At 26.2% G+C, this 21,525-nt stretch overlaps 3 protein-coding genes across 4 annotated transcripts; all 3 read right to left on the bottom strand.

Moving 5' to 3' along the window:
* Positions 1-1,039: 1,039 nt before the first annotated feature.
* On the bottom strand, positions 1,040-11,134 carry LOC105249880 (proto-oncogene tyrosine-protein kinase ROS-like). Its single transcript, XM_025413514.1, has 11 exons — positions 10,824-11,134; positions 10,212-10,315; positions 8,602-8,737; positions 6,950-7,043; positions 6,488-6,814; positions 5,913-6,221; positions 4,261-5,690; positions 2,880-2,984; positions 2,434-2,645; positions 1,688-2,161; positions 1,040-1,457 (listed from the first exon to the last, which is right to left on the bottom strand). The coding sequence occupies exons 1-11, from the start codon at positions 10,879-10,881 to the stop codon at positions 1,110-1,112; spliced, it is 3,597 nt and encodes a 1,198-aa protein (XP_025269299.1). The 5' UTR covers positions 10,882-11,134; the 3' UTR covers positions 1,040-1,109.
* A 2,286-nt stretch (positions 11,135-13,420) lies between these two features.
* Positions 13,421-17,282, bottom strand: LOC112639476 (protein sevenless-like). The gene is made up of 5 exons (XM_025413515.1): positions 16,205-17,282; positions 15,194-15,301; positions 14,793-15,007; positions 14,056-14,526; positions 13,421-13,824 (listed from the first exon to the last, which is right to left on the bottom strand). The coding sequence occupies exons 1-5, from the start codon at positions 17,148-17,150 to the stop codon at positions 13,477-13,479; spliced, it is 2,088 nt and encodes a 695-aa protein (XP_025269300.1). The 5' UTR covers positions 17,151-17,282; the 3' UTR covers positions 13,421-13,476.
* On the bottom strand, positions 17,044-21,323 carry LOC112639477 (proto-oncogene tyrosine-protein kinase ROS-like). 2 transcript variants are annotated; one of them, XM_025413516.1, is made up of 6 exons: positions 21,052-21,323; positions 19,511-19,652; positions 18,851-18,944; positions 18,393-18,722; positions 17,872-18,204; positions 17,044-17,650 (listed from the first exon to the last, which is right to left on the bottom strand). In XM_025413516.1, exons 1-6 carry the CDS (start codon positions 21,196-21,198, stop codon positions 17,191-17,193), a joined length of 1,506 nt encoding a protein of 501 aa, XP_025269301.1. In that variant the 5' UTR covers positions 21,199-21,323; the 3' UTR covers positions 17,044-17,190. The 2 variants fall into 2 exon arrangements, with proteins under 2 accessions (XP_025269301.1, XP_025269302.1); XM_025413517.1 differs by lacking the exon at positions 17,044-17,650 and having other exon boundaries at positions 18,124-18,204; positions 18,445-18,722.
* Positions 21,324-21,525: the final 202 nt, after the last annotated feature.

Here is a 21,525-nt window from a genome sequence, read left to right as displayed (position 1 = left end):
TACCTTATTTTTATATTTATTATTTTTATATTTTTTCAACCTATATCTCTAAAGCTATTTGAGTCCGACCCTTATTTATACAGGGTGTTCTAATAAAATATGTCAAAAATTTAAGGAGATATTCATCACACCTGAAAGATGAAAAAATGTTATATGGACATAGGTGCGGAATAGGTGCTCCTTAAATTTTTAGCATACCTTATTAGAACACCTTGTATATACGAAATTACTCGGGAAGATCTCTCCTATAACATATTTAAAAATAAAGCAAATCGGTAAACAAATAAAGTAGAATCTTTATGTCAATATTTCTCACATTTATTTGTTAATAATTTTTGAATAAAGAACGACCGCAGGCTAAACCTTCAGAATGTTAATCAGGCATAACATCTTCACAATACAACATACGTCAATAACACATTTGTGCGAAGGTGAACCCTTTTTATGCATAATTACCTTTAATTTTTTTACCATTTAATATATTCTGCGATATAAAAAATTAGAATAATCTTTAAAAAAGTGTTCCGCAAATCAGCATAAACGGTCTGTAGATAGAAGTAAGATATGAAATTATGGAGTATCCAAAATGTTTATATCTCGAATAAAATATCTGTAGCTGCTTATTGCAAATTACATTTTTTTTTCTTAAATATGTTTCTATTCTACCAATGGATTCCTTTCATTGTTTTGTGCATACAAATATTGAGGTAAGATCAGAAAAAGAATATATTCTAGTTTATATAAAATTAAGAAATTCTTTCACGTCTCATAACTCGAAAAGTAATTAAATTCCGCACACAAATATAATTGCAACTATTAGATTTCGCTTCGATTACTCAAAAATACAAATTAGATGTATTAGATATATTAGATTGTATTATTTGATTTTATACAATTATGAAAACGGATGTGGTATTTTTTAATAATAATCAAAATTTTATGGAAAATAAGATTACAAAATTTCTTATATTTTCATTGATATATCTATTATTAAAATTAAACCCAAAAATAACAGAATCAATTTAGAAAGATTATAGAAACATTTTTTTTACATTAAGATTTATTGAATCGTTTGAAAAACAAGATAAACATTAATTTAATTCTATCGGCTAAATCGTATCGACCGGACTCAGTAGGGCATCTTCCATGTTCTTTCTTAATGCTATAATACTTTCCAGACAAAATTTGAAATTTGGTCTAGCATCCGCTGCACTCCAGCAACGTAGCATCAATTGGTACAATGGTGACGGACAGTTAAGAGTCATCGGCAACCTGCCTCCATTACGTACATAACTTATCACTTCTTCATGAGTTTTGGTAACATAAGGTTGCTCACCCAACGATGTAATTTCCCACATTAATACCCCAAATGACCAAACATCGCTTTGAGAAGTAAATATTCTGAGCATCCAAGATTCGGGTGCCATCCAGCGAATAGGAAGCAAACCTTGTCCTTTCTAAAACATGATTTTAACAAAAATTTAATTTTCTGGTTCAAGTTGTTCATTTTTAGAATATGTACAAATAAAAAACGTTCATTCATCTCTTGCTATATATAAATAAAAACTATTTATATTCTATATTACTTAAAGAAACAATGCACGATACTATTATGATAAAAAAATGGAAAGCATTTTCAAAAGAATTCAATTTTTAATCATTATCTTTTATTAATAATTGTATTTACCACACGATAATAATCATTCTTGTAGATATCTCTAGCTAGTCCAAAATCTCCAATTTTGATGACACGATCCTCGCGATTTCTCGAAGATACTAAACAATTACGACACGCTAGATCTATATGTACGCAACGCAACTCTTCCAAGTAACAACAACCTCGCGCAACATCTTCGCACATGGCAAGCAAATCTTGCAAACGCAGAGCAAGCGAATCTGACGGTTCCAAATTTCGACAGTCTCTCAAATATTTTAAAAGATCACCAGTTTCCATCAATTCCAACACTAGTAACGGAGAATCCCCATCTAAACAAACGGCCAACAATCTTAATATATGTTTGTGTTGAAAATATTTCATAAGCTCGGCTTCCTTTAACAATTTCTTTTTCTCATCGAAAGAAGCATCTTTTTTAACCGTTTTTATTGCAACGGATGTCTCTGTTCCCGAACCTTCTAAGTTCTTCACCTTTCCTTGATACACCTGCAAAATATTTCACACAAATTTACATGCGTACTTCATTAGAAAGTGTATAGTTAAATGTCAAGTAATATTACATTTTACTTTATATTAAATAATTCAATGAAAAATATATAATAAAGTGCATGTTTGTTATCTCATCTAAATTTTATATTATTTATAATCTATTATAAAAATTCATGTAAATGTAATTTATATCTTTATTAGAAAATATATATCTGTTTTGTTGATCCAGAAATTAATTTGAAACATTGCTTGAAAAAATTAATTTTTACCATTCCGAATGCGCCGCTACCAATACGTTTTGTAAGTGTAATTTGTTTACGTGCAATTTTTTGTATCGCACATTCATTCAGATTACAATGTAACATAGGATTGTAAATTATATTGAATTGAGTGTTTCCGTAAGGTTCTTCACGTAGAATCTCCAATTCTACATCGGTCAATGTTAAAAATTGGTCGTTATTACTTCTGCGTTGACGATACACTGTTATAAAATTTCGACTTAATTATGTAATAATATGTATTATAAAATCTACTGTTTTTTAGTAAATTTATTCGTTTAGTTTTATATAAGTAAATTACTATTTTATACACTAAATTACTATTTTTCTAATTTTTTAGATCTGATATCAGATATATATATATATATATATATATATATATATATATATATGTATAATCTACAATTCAAGTCAATACCTACATCAAATATACTTACAACGATAAAAGTAGTAGATGCAGATTATAGTAACTATTACGATAAAACTTAACAACAGTAGTAAGTAAAATTCTTTCGCTATTATTGCTGGTGTGCTCGGAATATCTATATTAAGCAAAAATATAATTTTAATATCTTCGTATATGTATGTTTTTACAAATTGATTTTTACTTATAACTTTATTACAAAAATTTAATTTTTTTTAATTTTAGGCCTATTCATATTTGAAAAAATTAACACATAATATTATAACATCTATGCAGCATAGAATGTTACCACTATTTTGCAACAATATTGCAATATTACAAATTGCAATGCAACATTATGGAAACATGTAGAAATATAAATTAACAAAGTATGAATTAAACATTAGCAATATGATACTTATATTTTAGAAACGTTTTAACTCTAACTCTAACTTTAACTCTTTTTAATTTATTTATAAAAATAATAATATATTTGTAATAATATATTTTAATAATATATTATGTAATAATATATTTTTTATATTTGTATATATGCGATAAATTTTACTTTTTTGCAGAAGTCAAATGAAATAATAACACAGAAATAATATCAGTCGAGTAAATATAATTCCAAGCTAAAAATAAGCATTGCTGCTTTTTATTAAAATGTAGCTAACATGTTATATTAATGTTTTAATATATTTTATAATATATTTTCACTTTATGTACGAATACGATATTAATCTTCAAAGATAATATATTTTTTTATTATATTAAGTATATAAATACTATTATATATGTCATTATATTTTTCTATGCATTTTTATGTATTTTTCACATGCAAATATATATAATTATAACGGATTTTTTAAATTTTTAAATAAAAATATAATTAGTAATGTATAATTAATTCCATAACCAATACGTATATGTACGTATGTGTGTATAAAATATCCATTATAAGAGTGTATAGAACATTGAAAATAAAAAATGTGTTTCGTTAGTAAGAGTTTAAAATAATTTTGCATAAAAATATAACATTTTATGCATTTATATGATTATGTTTAAATATAATTTTGCAATATATTATCCTAGATGTGATTATCTTAGATATTGCAACCTTCTGTTTATATCAAGCTTTTTCATTTAATTAAATGTTTCCAAGATATTCATCCATTGACTAAAATATTTTATACATAATATTATTAAATGGTTGCAATAACATTGCATTCTTTTCAATATATTACACTGTAATATTGCTACAATATTTCATTGCAAAAAGCGGACATCCTAACTTCATCACAATCTTAAAACATAATAATAGAGTTACGCAATCGATTTGCAATATTGCAATGTTTCAATAAAATTATTCTTCAATATATCCATGCAATCTTACTGTATCTTCGTTTGCTTACCAAGCGTTGAAAAAATAAATCTTTCATTAGCCGACCATATAAAGGTTTCCTCATATTCGATGTATCTCAATAGCAAGCGAAACTTGTATAAAGTTGCCGATTGTAAATTTTTGACATGGTATAGTACTTCATTGTTATAATTTATTTTAATAGAATTCATTGCTTGCCACTCTTCTGCTTCAATATCTTTGTACTGTAGTGTAAAAAAGATCGTCAGATTAATGTTTGAGATCCATGAAATGTTCATGCTATTTATGCTGACGTTGCTCAAAGTAATATTGTTGGGTTCTGAGTATAAATGAACGATCTTGCTTAAACTCTCGTTGTAGAAATCGCTGAAATTATTTGGATACACACGCACGTATATCAAATAATCTTGTACCGGTCGCGGCAAGTTAATCTTTGTGAAAAATCTGCCGTCTGCCATACGTTTCGGCGCATTGATAAGTTGTTTGTTCTCGTGTTGCGTGCCGTTCACTAATGTAACTTGCACTTCATAAGTCACGACCGCACAGTACACTTTCTTAGGTGGTATCCATTGAACTGCTGATATAGTAGGCGTCAAAGCTAGAACACTTATGTTTTCTGGTGCATTAAGCTTGCCCGAATTAGTTTTTATTGGTATCACATTCGAATCGAATGGATTTATTGATAATTGATCGAAGTAAAAATTGCTTAAAGTAAACTTCAACTTGTACTCTGTAAATGGTGTCAAGTTCTGAATCTCGTAATATCGGTCGGCCGTCATGACATTGAATTTCTCAGACTTGTTGAGATTGTTGTCTAAACAGCTTATGAAGATAGTATATATAGTAGTTGGTAAATTATATTTTTTGCATCCACTCTTTACAACCGGCTCCGGAAGATTTACAATGATGCTGTTTGCTGTTGCATTCACATTCTCAAAATTGTAAACTTTTTCGTCAGGTGTCAGACATCTCATTGGAGGATATGGTTGTAAAGATTTATCAAAAGCGTAAATACTATAAAATTCATTTTTCTTATCTGAATTTATTATTATCTTTGCAATATGTTCAGCTGCATTTACGCTCTCGAGACTTGCATATTTCTTTTCCAAAACGTAAAGAGTAAATTCAGACGAATATTCGTATATACTTGCTAAAATGTAAATGTTTGTTTTGTCAATCGTTATAGTTTGGAAGTGGATGTCATCACTTATGTTTTTCTTGTCTAAAATCGTGTTGCACATAGAAACGTTAATGTCTGTCACACGTATATACTCATCATTAAACCAGTAAACTAACGGCTCCTCATTTATGTAATCAGTCATCATACCGATAGGATCTCTATAATGAAATAGGCAAAAGGATGCATTTATCCGATCAATTTGAATGTTTTCCCCATCAAAATGACTTTTCATTATATCATATACTTTATCCTTCGAATCGTATGATGGGTGATATAAAATTCTAAAAAATATGTAATTATTTTACTCATTATAAAACATTATTTTAACAAAAACAGAATCTTATATGTATTGAAAATTCGAAATTCTTCCAATTATATAATAACTTATTATATTTTTTACTTATAATCTTAATTATAAAATTACTTAAAATTATAGAAGAATTACAAATATGCATAAATCTTTAATGAAAAATTATTTTTTAGGTAAACGATAGTAAACGTACCCCATAGACGGTAATACATTTAAACGGTCATTATCATTTATTGATTTAAAAATCTCATCATATTTAATTATGCCATTTTCCCACATTGTTATGTCGAACTTTACAATACGAGCGTAACTGTCTGAGTCTCGATATTTGAAATATAGATTTCTTGCTACCCAGTCAATGCAAAGATTATATAGATGATTTTCAAAGCTAGCCATCTTTGTAACATCATTTTCATTAATCTCCAATTTCATTAGGTTTCTTCCGGATATCCAATAAATTCTATTGTCTTGCATCGAAAAAGCGACCCGTTCTATTATTATTCTGGAAAAAAAGAGCCAAATATAATTATATATAGTAAAAAAATTAAAATTATATATAGTAAAAAAATTATAGATAAGATTTCTAATTTTATAGTTATTACTGCTATGATGTTGATAATAATAAACTTATGCATAATAATAATAACTTTAATTTTATAGTTATAATAATAATAACTTTTATAGTTATAATAATAATAACTTTAATTTTATAGTTAGTATTAAAAATAATTTATAATAATTATAACTATTTTTTATCAGTATACGTACTCTGATGTTACGAAATTAGTAACGTTTAAATCCACGTCCAATATTTCCATACCTAGACGCGTTGCGAGTAATAATTTAGGTATTGGATTTTCATGCGTAGTTGACACATTGATTAAATCCGTGTAAGGACCAACAACAATTTTAGTATGCGCACGTACTCGAAAATAATATGTTGTGTTAGATGTTAGATTGTGCACCGTGTGTTCCAATTTTGAAGTTGTGATATTTTTATCGTCGCAAATTTGAATCTCTTTTAAGTCCTCGATGAGAAAACATTGCACTGTATATCCTTGTATTATTTCATCGGTAAATTCAGGTTGGTTCCATCTAAAAACATAAAATTTTAGTCATTTTACATTTAACAAAATTATAACAGAATTAAAATTTTGATATATTTATGTCGTTGAATTTAAGAAAAAGAGAAAAAAATGAAAGAATACAAAGAGAATTTAGATTCCTTACCTCAATGTCACAAAAATGTCATTTACTTTTTCTTTAAATTGACTGTCGAATTGTACAAATCCTCGGAGAAATGTTGGTTTGCTCAAACTGCTTTCTAAAGATATTATGATCGTACACATTGACATAATTATATATACGGTGTTAAAAAAGTCTGGACACGGTCGAATATCTCGATAAGGAAAAGTTTTACTAGAAAGTTTCAGACAAAAATATGCCTTCGATGGGGATATAAGACGGTGCCATTACTTTGACCATTAACAGTCACCTGAAGATCACGTGAAGATCATCTCCAACTTTTTAAATAGGAAACCCTATATACTTTTGCATATTCTTTAGCTTATCTTGAGAGCTTTCCAAAACACTATAATTCAGTATCTTTTCGTTAAGTACTTTTTGAGTTATAAGGCTTAAAATCATTTCTTAATTTTACATAAACCATAAAATATTTAGTAAAATTCATTTTTCGATTATCTTACCTTAATACTTTTATGTACAAAATAATGAGAGGAATCAATTGGAGTCAATTGTAAAGAAAACATACAGTTGTTTTTAAGAAAAAATATGGAATTGTTAATTAGAAATTACATATTTTTTCTCCGAAACAATTATATGTTTTTTTTACACCAATCGATTCCTCTCATTATTTTGTGTATAAATGTATTAAGGTAAGATAATCGAAAGATGAATTTTGATATTTTACAAGATATTTTACGGTTTATGTAAAATTAAAAAATCATTTTAAGCCTCATAACTCAAAAAGTACTCAGTGAAAAAATACTTTATTATAGTATTTTGGAAAGCTCTTGAGGCAAGCTATAAGAATATGCAAAAGTATATAGGATGTCCCATTTAAAAAGTTGGAGATAATCTTCACGTAACCTTCAGGTGACTCTTCAAACTCAAACTAATGGCATCGTCCTATGTCCCCCTCGAAGCCATAAAACTTTTGTCTAAAACATTTTCTAGTAAAACTCTTCCTTATCGAGATATTCGACCGTGTCCAGACTTTTTTAACATCATGTATATGACTAAGTAAATTATCTCAATAAATCAGAAAAAAACGATTTAATGTAAAAATAAAGGAAAGAAAAAAAATAAATATAAACTACAAAATATAGAAATTAGCACAGTGTTGATTTTTAAAAAAATAATATAAGAATTTTTGTCATTTAAGATTTAGAAAAGTAATCGTCAATTCATGGTAAAAACGAATAAACAACGTTTCCTAAAATGACAAATACTTTTCAAAAAATTCCTATAGCTTAAGAAATCGGAAGTATAATATTTGCGACTGTTTTAAAACAGAGTAGCAAATTAATAAAATTAACTTTAACGTACTCGAAAATAATATGTCGTGTTAGATGTTAGATTGTGCACCGCGTGTTCCAATTTTGTAATTGTGATATTTTTATCATCGCAGATTTGAATCTTTTTACTCTTTATCTCTTAAATTATGACCATTTTTATGTACAATGTTATGTTTATATTATGCTTTTCTATTTCTTTTTTGGACGGAATTTGAATTTATATTCTTCTCATTATGGAAAGATGCTTTTAGATTTGATTTCCAATCTCTCTTGAATTTAAATTATATTTACACTTTTTCGTCATAGATTTTGTTATTAATGTTTTACGCATTTTTTGCAACTTACCGATATATTCTGGGATAACAGAAATATTTGCAAGTCTAATTTCATTGATTTCTCGCTCATTTCTCACAGTATCAGAATGACTCCGGTCATATTTGAAATTTAGTATATGATGATCACTTTTCTCGGACGAAATATCCTTGATAAAGTATAACATACGAAAAGAATTAGGTGAATATCATTAAAGCGGTTGTTTCTGGTACGTTTAATGTTAAATTATATAAATTATAAAATTAAACGAAAAATTGCCATTTGTTTCTTGTTTGCTTAATAATATTAGTTTGATATATATTATTCCTAAATGATATAAATTGAATGTGATGTAATTTTATTCATATCGTAAAATCTATTTTTTATTTATTTTTTTTAAGACATCTTGTATATCAAACATAATTCATGTCAAAAATAAAATCAATCAGCAGGTTAACGAGAATCAATGAGTATTTACAACAGCTTTTAGCAAGTAATATAAGCGAAAGTGTAGCACTTTGCTTTTATTATTTAATTATTAAAACAATTTTGTCGAAGGATTTGATTTTTTCTCATAAGTTAGTTAACTCTTCTCAATTTTACCGTAACTCAAAATTCTTTTCAAAAATTTACCGATATTACTAAAGTTTTAATAACATTAAATATTAATAAATACGTAACATTAATATATTTGTACTTCAAGAATAAAAAGGTTAAAAATAATGTTTCTTTATAGTTATTAAATATTAATCATAGAATTATATAAATTCTTTTATATATTATCACGTCAAGTTTTTTCTCGAATGTGTGTGTGTGTGTGTGTGTGTGTGTGTGTGTTATATTTTTAACACAAACCAATCCTATAATAATATAAACCGATAGTATGAATTGATAATGCCTCGACAAAAATATGTGGATATAACTGTATATAAGTGGATATATGTACAATGAAAATTAATATAAATTCGAGTGATTATTATTGAATATATTATCGACCGAAATATCAGCGTTAATAGATACAATAACTAGAAGAATGTTTGATGAATGATTTTTTTATTAGACAGAGTTTCCATCTCGATATTTAGTAGCTCTGTTCCGTTATATAATTATCCTTAACACAAAGAAATGATGCTAACTTTCTAAATTAATTTCATAAAATAAAATCTACATTAGTATAAAGCTTACTATATATCAATAAATATTATTATATATATCTAGGAAAATTAAAAACTTTTAAAAATTGAAGAAAAATAACATAAAAATCTGTTGAAGTGCCATCGTATGTATATATTAATGTAGCAGATAGTAGACAGAAAACTTCATTAATTTTAATAATTATTATTAGAAATAATAATTATATATATAGAGAGAGAGAAAAAGAGAGAAAATAATACAGTCAAATTTTAAAATACCGTTTTAATTAAAATTAATATACTATATAACATCCATTTGTAAACAAAATTTCGAAACTTTATCCATCTTCTTTTTACAACATCGTACATACTTTTTTCTTTCATATTGAATTGTTTTATTTTATCTTATCTTATTATATAGATAATATATAATTTATTACCATTTTTAGTTACACTACTGACTGCAATAACATTCAATTGTTTTTTAATCAAGCAAAAAATATCTCTTACCTGTGTGAAATTTAAATTCGGACATATGGAAATACTTTTTTTCTGAAAGTTGCTTGAAGTGGCATAATCCTCCGGCGTGATCGTTGCTTTTGTCAATACTAAATCTTTCAATAAAACATATAAAATTGTTCCAAATATAATTTGCATTTTTCGTAACCGTTTCGTAAACGTTTGCACTCAATCAGTTTTCGTGGAATCCTCAGTTAGTTATTTTTCTCACTCTACTAATTCTGATGTGTTAATCGAATTGATATTAATTTATATATATATATGTATATATATATATATATATATATATATATATATATAATATATTTTCGATAAATTCCTTAAAACTCAGTTTTAACGAATCGTTTAACGAATCTTCTAATATTATGTTTTTAGATTTCTCTTTATGGTCACGATCACAGTATTTATTTTAAGATTAAATTAGGGAATTCCTAGTAAGTAAATAATTTATATTTTTTTTAGAAGGACAAATGACAATGCAAAATGATAGATATTCATTGGATTGTATAGCGAACACAAGAATATAATTAGTATTATTATTCCTTCTTCATTAATATTATAAGAGAAAAGTAGTCAATAAAAAGATATCCACAATCAAATTACAAACGATAATAAGAAGTTGTAGAATTATAGATCTTGTAACATTTTCAGCCATATTCATCCACACGCAGCGTGTAATCGAATTCACTTCAATATTTGCTATATCTTCTATTAAATATGTAATTATGACAATTCGTGCGATTGTTATTACATTCAATTGTGTTATTAGGTATGCTTTTCAATATCCATTATTGGTGAATAAAAATTAGTATATAAATCCACTCTTTGTACATAATATTTTATGATATTTTATAATGCAGTTGGAATCAAACGATAAGAAGCGCGATAGCTTGTTTTAACTAGCGATCATAATAGTAACTGACCTCGAATAATCAGTCTGATCATGTATTCCCATGACTCAGCAACCAGATCTTGGTATCTCGTTTTCCTCACTCCATGTGCATGTTAGCCGAACGTATAGCAAATCGATGATAGCAAAGACGGCACCATCGTATAAAAAAAGAAAATATAATAATTTACTATATTATTTTATATTTTATATAATATATACATATATATCATTTTATTATATTATTTTATATATTATGTATAATATTAAATAAACATATATATTCTATGTTAATATATATATATATATTTTTTTTTTTGCTACGCGATGGTGCCTTCTTTGCTACCACCATTAGACTGGCATAGACGGTACTGCTTTTCGCGGCGTTCTGCCCCAGCTTGCACTTGGAGTGGAAAAAATGATCCGGATCACCAAGATTCGGACTTTGGCCATGACGTCTTATTAACTGCCTTTGGTTGTAATTTATTTTTTTCTACGGAAATACTTGGCGTTATTCCAAAAAGAATTAAAATCTTTAAAAATTGTTTGACAAAAAGTTTATATATGCATAAAACAAAAATAGTTCTATATATAAATGTTCTATAAATAGTTCTAATAATAGTTCTATAAATAATTATATGTGTATATAATTGTTTAATTTGAATTTTATTAAACTTTTTATATTAATTTATTTTTGAGTATCTTCTCTTTACCCTTTATTAGGGGCACGTTTACTATATAAAAAGATATTCTGATTATAAAAAAAGTAAGAATGGATTTAAAAAAAGTGGTTTATGCGTTTTCTGTACATTCACATAATGCAGTTTGAATCAAGCGATACGTAACGTCGTCTCGACTATTATAAATGTAATAGTCAGTACGATGTTACGTATCGCTTGATACTATTATATGTTATTACAAACATTATACATAAGTGCACTATTATAAATAAATGCACTATTACAAATTTACAGTAGCACATTTTAGTACACAACTAAAATAAGTAATATAATTAATTATACGAGCAATTATTATCATTATTTGCATTGACTAAACTTATTATATATATATATATATATATATATATATATATATATATATAACTTATATAATATAACTTTAGTTAATATTAATATAGTCTAATATACTTAATATATATAATATAATGTAATAGAAAAAATTATAATATTAATTACTTTATTATTTTAATTCTATTATTGTAATTTTATATACGACAGTCTTTATTATGCACCAGTGTGCATTAACGCATTCAATCAAATTCTATCTTTTTGCCGCTATAAATCATTTACTTTATTTCCAAAAAATGTGATAAACACTTTAATTACGTAAAATATAATTGAAAATAATTCTGTGATGCTACGTTCTCCTTTTGTGATTTATTTAGTTCATTCATATATTAAATGATTGTTATTTTCAAAATGTTTTTATATTACTAAAGAGACATTCAGCATAAGAAAATTTTAAACATTAAAAAATTTAAACAAAAAATTTAAACATTAATGTAACGGTTTCTTTTTAAATTTGTGCATAATAATAGATGCATTTTCAAACATTTTATAAATTTATAAAAACTTTTTAGTCACCAACAAAGATATATATACGTGCAAGAATTTTTTCAAAATGATAAACTTGTGTGTAAATATTATACATTATTAGCTTCATTAAATAGTTAGTAGAGATAGAACAACAAATATAGTTCAGTTTTACAACTGCATACTTTTTTAATTATCAATATAATTTGAATATATAATAAGTTATTAAATATAAAGATAAAATATATGTATATACTTACTCCGAATGATGTAAAAATTTATACATGATAACTGTTATAAATTCAAAAATAATTTTATTATTATATATATTTATATATTTACAACTAATTAAATATTATTCCCGTTTCCTCTCTTGCTCATAAATTTTACAATCAGTTTGTAATTATCGGTCATATATAATGTCAAAAATTAATTATACTACCATATTGAAAAAAAATATTATCTGTATATATATATGTATGTATAGACAATATTTTTTTCAATATGGAAGTATAATTAATTTTTGACATTATATATATATATATATTGCTTCGATTACTCAAGAACACAAATTAGATATGTCATCATATTATGATGTTTACAATTAAAACGGATGTGATATTTTTTAAGAATCAAAATTTTATGGAAAATAAGATTTAAAAATTTCTTTTATCTTCATTGATAAATCTAATATTAAGATTAAACCTGAAAATTACAGACAACAACATAGAAATATTCTAGAAATATTTTTTTCTACATTAAGATTTATTGAATTGTTCGGAAAAGAAGAGAAACATTAATTTAAAAATATCGGCTAAATAGTATCGACTGGACTCAGTAAGGTATCTTCCATGTTCTTTCTTAATGCTATAATATTTTCCAGACAAAATTTGAAATTTGGTCTAGCATCCGCTGCAGTCCAACAACGTAGCATCAATTGGTACAATGGTGACGGACAGTTAAGACTTATCGGCAACCTGCCTCCAGCACGAACATAATTTATCACTTCTTCTTCAGTCTTGTCCATATAAGGTTGCTCACCCAACGATGTAATTTCCCACATTAATACCCCAAATGACCAAACATCGCTTTGAGAAGTAAATATTTTAATCATCAAAGATTCGGGTGCCATCCAGCGAATAGGAAAATAATGTTCTCCTTTCTAAAACATGATTTTAACAAAAATTTAATTTTCTGGTTCAAGTTGTTCATTTTTAAAATATGTGCAAAATGAGAAACGTTCATTTATCTCTTGCTATATAAATAAAAACTACTTATATTTTATATTACTTAAAGAAACAATGCACGATATTATTATGATAAAAAAATGGAAAGCATTTTCAAAAAAATTCAATTTTTAATCATTTTTTTTTTTTTTAATAGTTGTATTTACCAGGCGATAATAATCATCCTTGTAGATATCTCTAGCTAATCCAAAATCTCCAATTTTGATGACACGATTCTCGCGATTTCTCGAAGATACTAAACAATTACGACACGCTAGATCTCTATGTACGTAACGCGACTCTTCCAAGTAGCAACAACCTCGCGCAACATCTTCGCACATGGCGAGCAAATCCTGCAAACGCAAAGCAGGCGAATCTGACGCTTCCAAATTTCGACAATCTCTCAAATATTGTAACAGATCTGTTTCCATCAATTCCAACACTAATAACGGAGAATCCCCATCTAAACAAACAGCCAACAAGCTTAATATATGTTTGTGTTGAAAATGATTCATAAGCTTGGCTTCCTTTAACAATTTCTTTTTCTCATCGAAAGAAGCATCTTTTTTAACCGTTTTTATTGCAACGGATGTCTCTGTTCCCGAACCTTCTAAGTTCTTCACCTTTCCTTGATACACCTGCAAAATATTTCACACAAATTTACATGCGTACTTCATTAGAAAATGTACAGTTTAATGTTAAGTAATATTATATTTTACTTTATATTAAATAATTCTACGAAAAATGTATAATAAAGTGAATGTTTGTTATCTCATCTAAATTTTATATTACTTATAATATATTATAAAAATTTATGTAATTCATATCTTTATTGGAAAATACATATCTGTTTTATTGATCTAGAAATTAATTTGAAACATTGCTTGAAAAAATTAATTTTTACCATTCCGAATGCGCCGCAACCGATACGATTTGTAAGTGTAATTTGTTTACGTGCGATTTTTTTTATCACACATTCATCCGGCTTATAATGTAACATAGGACTGTAAATCGTATTGTATTCACTGTATTGGTAAGGTTCACGTAGAATGGCCAATTCTATATCGGTCATTGTTGAAGACAAAAATTGTTCGTTATTACCTTTGCGTTGACGATACACTGTTATCAAATTTTGAATTAATTATGTAATAATATGTATTATAAAATCTATTGTTTTTAGTAAATTTATTCGTTTAGTTTTATATAAGTAAATTATTATTTTCAGTAAATCTCTAGATATTATATCAGATATATGCATATTTATAATGTACAATTCAAATCGATACGTAAATCAAATATACTTACAATAATAAAAGTAGCAGACGCAGATTATAGTAACTATAATGATGAAACTTAACGTCACTGACAGATAATACTTTGCCTCTATTATTTCAGGAATATTCGAAATATCACCTATATCACGGAAAAATATAATTTTAATATCTTCGTCTCTGTATGTTTTTACAAATTTATTTTTACTTATAACTTTAATACAAAATATAATTTTTTAAATTTTAGGCCTATTCATATTTAAAAAAATTAGAACATAATATCTATGCAGCACAGAATGTTACAACTATTTTGCAACAATATTGCAATATTACAAATATATTTTTACTTCATTTACGAATACGATATTCATCTTCAAAAATAATATATCTTGTTATTATATTAGGAATAGAAACTATTATATCTATCATTATATTTTTCTATGCATTTTTATGTATTTTTCACATGTAAATAAATATATTTATAACGGATTTTTTAAATTTTTAAATAAAAATATAATTGGTAATGTATAATTAATTCTATAACTAATATATGTGTGTGTGTGTGTGTGTGTGTGTGTGTGTGTGTAAAGTATCCATTATAAGAGTACATAGAACATTTAAAATAAAAAAGTGATTTGTAAGTAAGAGTTTAAAGTAATTTTGTATAAAAATGTAACAGTTTATGTCATATGATTATGTTTAAATATAATTTTGCAATATATTATCTTAGATATGAATATCTTAGATACCGCAAACTTTTATTTACATCAAGCTTTTTAATTTAATTAAATGTTTCCAAGATATTTATCCATCAAAAGTGAAAATATGGTTGCAATAACATAGCATTCTTTCCAATATATTACACTGTAATATTGCTACAATATTTCATTGCAAAAAGCGGACATCTTAATTTCGTCACAATCTTATAACAATAACTCAGCAGAGTTTCATAATCGATTTGCAATATTCCAATGTTTCAATGAAATTATTCTTCAATATATCCATGCAATCTTATTGTACTGTAGGGGTATCTTCGTTTGCTTACCAAGTGTTGAAAAAATAAATCTTTCATCAGTCGGCCATATAAAATCTTCCTCATATTCGATGTATCTCAATAGCAAACGAAACTTGTATGAAGTTCCCGATTGTAAATTTTTGACATTGTTTACTATTTCATTGTTATAATTTATTTTAATAGAATTCAATGTTTGCCATTCTTCTGTTGCATTCTCTTTGTACTGTAGTGCAAAACTGATCATCAGATTAATGTTTGAGCTCCATGAAATGTTCATGCTATTTATGCTGACGTCGCTCAAAGTAATATTGTTGGGTTCTGAGTATAAGTGAACGATCTTGCTTAAACTCTCGTTGTAGAAATCGCTAAAATTATTTGGATACACACGCACGTATATCAAATAATCTTGTACCGGTAGCGACAAGCCAATCTTTGTGAAAAATCTGCCGTCTGCCATACGTTTCGGCACATTGATAAATTGTTTGTTCTCGTGTTGCGTGCCATTCACTAATGAATGCACTTCATAGGTCACGGCCGCACAGTACACTTTCTTGAGTGGCATCCAATGAACTACTGCTATAGTAGGCGTCAAAGCTAGAACACTTATGTTTTCTGGTGCATTAAGCTTGCCCGAATTAGTTTTTATTTGTATCACATTCGAATCAAATGGATTTATTGATAATCGATCAAAATAAAAATTGCTTAAAGTAAACTTCAACTTGTACTCTGTAAATGGTGTTAAATTCTGAATCTCGTAATATCGCTCGCACGTCACATATCGCACATTGAATTTCTCAGACTTGTTGAGATTGTTGTCTAAACAGCTTACGAAGATAGTATATATAGTAGTTGGTAAATTATATTTTTTGCATCCACTCTTTACAACCGGTTCCGAAAAATTTACAATGATGCTGTTTGCCGTTGCATTCACATTCTCAAAATTGTATACTTTTTCGTCAGGTGTCAGGCATCTCATTGGAGGATATGGTTGTAAAGATTTATCAAAAGCGTAAATACTAGCGTAAGATAAAGCCGTAAAATAAATTTTTCTTATATGAGCTTAGTATTGTCTTTTCAAAATATTCGGCTACATTTACGCTTTCGAGATCTACATATTTTTTTTTTAATATGTAGATATATTTAATAGACCCTGCATATGCCAAAATGTAAATGTTTGTTTTGTCAATCGTCATTGTTTGGAAGCGGATGTTATCACCTATATTTTTCTTGTTTAAAATCGTATTGCACATAGAAACGTTAATGTCTGTCACAAATATGTGTTCACCACTTAACCAGTAAATTAATGACTCCTCACTATTCATATCATCGATTATCATACTACGATAAGGATCTTTGTGATGAAATAGGCACAAGGATGCATTTATCCGAACAATTTGCTCGATTTTTCCATCGAAATGATATTTCATTATACCATATTCTTTATCCGTCCAATTGTATGATGTATGATATAAAATTCTAGAAAATATGTAATTATTTTACTCATTATAAAACATTAATTTAACAAAAGCAGAAATTTATATGTAGTGCACATTCGAAATTTTTCCAATTATATAATAACTTATTATTTTTTTCTACTTATGATCTTAATTACAAAACGTAAAATTATAGAAAAATTACAAGCATGCATAAATCTTTAATAGAAAATTATTTTTTCAGATGAACGGTAGTAAACGTACCCCATAGATGGTAATACATTTAAACGGTCATTATCATTTTTTGATTTGAAAACCTCATCAAATTTAATTATGCCACTTTCCCACATTGTTAAGTCGAATTTTATAATACGAGAGTAGTCTGAATCTCGATATTTGAAATATAGATTTCTTGCTACCCAGTCAATGCAGAGATTATCTAAAGCTGGATAATTATGAAAACTGGCTATGTTTGTGATATTATTTTCATTAATCTTCAATGTCATTAGGACTCCACTCCAAATATTATAGGTTATCCAATAAATTCTATTTTCTTGTATCGAATAAACGAATAAGCTTCGATCGTTCATTAGTATTCTGAAAAAAAGGAGCCAACTATAATTGTACAGTAAAAAAATTATAGATGAGATTTCAAATTTTATAGTTATTACTACTATAATGTTGATAATAATAAACTTATGCATAATAATAATAACTTTAATTTTATAGTTAGTGTTAAGAATAGTTTATGGTAATTATAACTATTTTTTTATCAGTATACGTACTCTGACGTTTCAAAATTAGTAACGTTTAAATCCACGTCCAATATTTTTATACCTTGATTCGATGCGAGTAATAATTTAGGTATTGGATTTTCATGTGTAGTCGACACTTTGATTAAATCCGTGTAAGGACCAGCAACAATTTTATTTACAATTTTACTATGCGCACGTACTCGAAAATAATATGTCGTGTTAGATGTTAGATTGTGCACCGTTTGTTCCAATTTTGTAGCTGTAATATTTTTATCGTCGCAAGTTTCTTTAAAGTCCTCGAAGAAAGAACACTGCACTTGGTACTCTTGAATCATTTCAGTAAATTCAGGTTGGTTCCATCTGTAAAAAAATAAAATTTTAGCCATTTTATATTTAAAAAAATTATAACAGAATTAACAACTTGATAAATTTATGTCGAATTTAAGAAAAGGAGAAAAAAATGAAAGAATACAAACTAAGAATTTTACCTCAATGTCACAAAAATATCATTTACTTTTTCTGTGAATTGACTGTCGAATTGTACAAATGCTCTGAGAGATGTTGGCCTGCTCAAACTGTTTTCTAAAGATTTTAAGATCGTACATATTAACATAATTATATATAAGATTAAGTGGATTATCTCAGTAAATCAGAAAAATACAATACAATGTAAAAATAAAGGAAAAATAAAAATAAATGTAAACTATAAATGTAAAATACGGAAATTAGCACGGTATTGACCTTTAAAAATATAATATAAGAATATTTTGCGTCATTTAAGATTTAGAAAAGTAATCGTTAATTCATGGCAAAAATGATTAAATAATTTTTAATAAAATGACAAGTATTTTTCGATAAATTCTTATAGCTTAAGAAATTAGAAGTATATATAATATTTGCGACTATTTTAAAACAGAGTAGTAAATTAATAAAACTGTCTTCACCTTAAATTATGACAATTTTTATGTATACTGTTATATTTATATTATGCTTTTCTATTTCTTTTTTGGACGGAATAGAATTTATATTCTTCTCACTACTGCAAGATATTTTTAGATTTGATTTCCATTCTCTCTTGAATTTAATTTATATTTACATTTTTTCTTCATAGATTTTATTAATGTTTTATGCATTTTTTTGTAACTTACCGATAGATTCTGGGATGATAGAAATATTTGCATGTGTAACTTCATGGTCTTCTCGCTTATTTCTCACAGTACTATCAGAATGACTCCGGTCAGATTTAAAATTTAGTATATGATGATCACTTTTCTCGGACATTGAAATATCCTACATAAAGTATAAACACATACGAAAAGAATTAGATAAATATCGTTGAAGCGGTTGTTTCTGGTGCTTTTAATGTTAAATTATATAAATTATAAAATTCAACGAAAAATTCATTCATTTTTTGTTTGCTTAATAATACTCGTTTGATATATACCATTCCTAAATGATATATATTAAATGCGATGTAGTTTTATTCATATTGGAAAATCTATTTCTTATTTATTTTTGTTTAAACAACTTGTATATTAAATATAACTCATATTAAAAAGAAAATCAATTAATATAAGTTAACATGAGTCAATGATGATTCATAATAGCTTTTAGCAAATTGTACAAGCAAAAGTGTAGCACTTTGCAATTATTAAAACAATTTTGTCGAAGGATTTGAGTCTTTCTCACGATATTAGTTAGCTCTTCTCAATTTTACCGTAACTCAAAATTCTTTTCAAAAATTTGCCGACATTATTAAAATTTTAATAACGTTTGTACTTCAAGAATAAAAAGGTTAAAAATAATGTTTCTTTACAGTTATTAAATATTATTCATAAAATTATATAAATTTTTTTATTTATTACCATGTCAAGTTTTTTCTCGAATGTCGTTATATTTTTAACACAAACGAATCCTGGAAATGATCGTATAAACCGATAATGCCTCATTAAATATATGATATAATTATATATAAATGGATATATGTACAATGAAAATTAATATAAATTGTAGAGATTGTTATTGAATATATTGTCGAAATATTAGCGTTAACAGATGCAATTTGAAGAATGTTTAATGAATGATTTTTTTATTAGACAGATTTCCTATCTCGATATTTAGTAGCTCTGTTCCGTTATATATAATTATCTTAAACACAAAGAAATCATGCTAACTTTCTAAATTAATTTCATAAAATAAGATCTACATTAGTATAAAGCTTACTATATATCAATAAATAAATATCATAAATAGAAAGATAAAGAATATCTAGAAACATAAAGAAATTGAAGAAAAATGACATAAAAATCTATTTATCGTCGTATGTATATATTAATGTAGCAAATAGTAAACAGAAAATTGCATTAATTTTAATAATTGTTATTATTAGAAATAATAATTATATATATAGAGAGAGAGAAAGAGAGAAAATAATGCAGTCAAATTTTAAAATACTGTTTTAATTAAATTTATTATAGTATATAACATCCATTTGTAAAGAAAATTTTGAAACCTTATCCATCTTTTTTTTACAACATCGTACATATTTTTTTCTTTTATATTGAATTGTTTTATTTTATCTTATCTTATTATATAGATAATATATAATTTATTATTATTCGTTTTTAGTCACACTACTAACTGCAATAACATTCAATTGTCTCTTAATCAAGCGAAAAATATCTCTTACCTGCGTGAAATTTAAACTTGGACACATAGGAACACTTTCTTTCTGGAGGTTGCTTGAAGTAGTATAATCCTCCGGCGTGATAGTTGCTTTTGTCAATATTAAACCTTTCAATAAAACAAATAAAATTGTTCCAAACATAATTTGCATTTTTCGTAAACAGTCGTAAACACGTTTGCACTCAATTGGTTTCCGTTCAATCCTCAATTAATTATTTTTCTCACTCTACTAATTCTGATGTGTTAATAGAATTGATATTAATTCATATATATACATATATTTTCAATAAATTCCTTAAAACTCAGTTTTAACGAATCGCAAGTTATTATTTTTTAATATTATGTTTTTAGATTTCTCTTTATGGTCACGATCACAGTATATATCTTAAATTTGAGAATTCTTAGTAAATAAATAATTTCTATTTTTTTTAGAACAAATAACAATATAAAATAATACATATTTATTGGATTGTAAAAC

Source organism: Camponotus floridanus, unplaced genomic scaffold, assembly GCF_003227725.1.
Source record: "Camponotus floridanus strain SB8 unplaced genomic scaffold, Cflo_v7.5 scaffold67, whole genome shotgun sequence".
In the NCBI taxonomy this organism is placed as follows: domain Eukaryota; kingdom Metazoa; phylum Arthropoda; class Insecta; order Hymenoptera; family Formicidae; genus Camponotus; species Camponotus floridanus.
Note: the sequence above shows the minus strand (reverse complement) of the source record. Positions and strands in the feature narration are given on the sequence as shown.

Bases quoted from the DNA above. Each gene is read 5' to 3' on its own strand.
- LOC105249880 (XM_025413514.1), bottom strand. From the start codon at position 10,881: ATGAATATGGCTGAAAATGTTACAAGATCTATAATTCTACAACTTCTT. The intron at 6,815-6,949 runs GTAAGGAATCTA...TTATGTTTTTAG, and splicing joins GACATTTTTGTGACATTGAG to ATGGAACCAACCTGAATTTA. The intron at 2,162-2,433 runs GTAAAAATTAAT...AATATTTTGCAG, and splicing joins GTAGCGGCGCATTCGGAATG to GTGTATCAAGGAAAGGTGAA.
- LOC112639476 (XM_025413515.1), bottom strand. From the start codon at position 17,150: ATGAGATGCCTGACACCTGACGAAAAAGTATACAATTTTGAGAATGTG. The intron at 15,302-16,204 runs GTAAGCAAACGA...TCCGTGATATAG, and splicing joins ATTTATTTTTTCAACACTTG to GTGATATTTCGAATATTCCT. The intron at 13,825-14,055 runs GTAAATACAACT...ATCATGTTTTAG, and splicing joins AGGATGATTATTATCGCCTG to AAAGGAGAACATTATTTTCC.
- LOC112639477 (XM_025413516.1), bottom strand. From the start codon at position 21,198: ATGCAAATTATGTTTGGAACAATTTTATTTGTTTTATTGAAAGGTTTA. The intron at 18,945-19,510 runs GTAAGTTACAAA...TAAAATCTTTAG, and splicing joins TATCATCCCAGAATCTATCG to AAAACAGTTTGAGCAGGCCA. The intron at 18,205-18,392 runs GTACGTATACTG...CCTTTTTTTCAG, and splicing joins ACTAATTTTGAAACGTCAGA to AATACTAATGAACGATCGAA.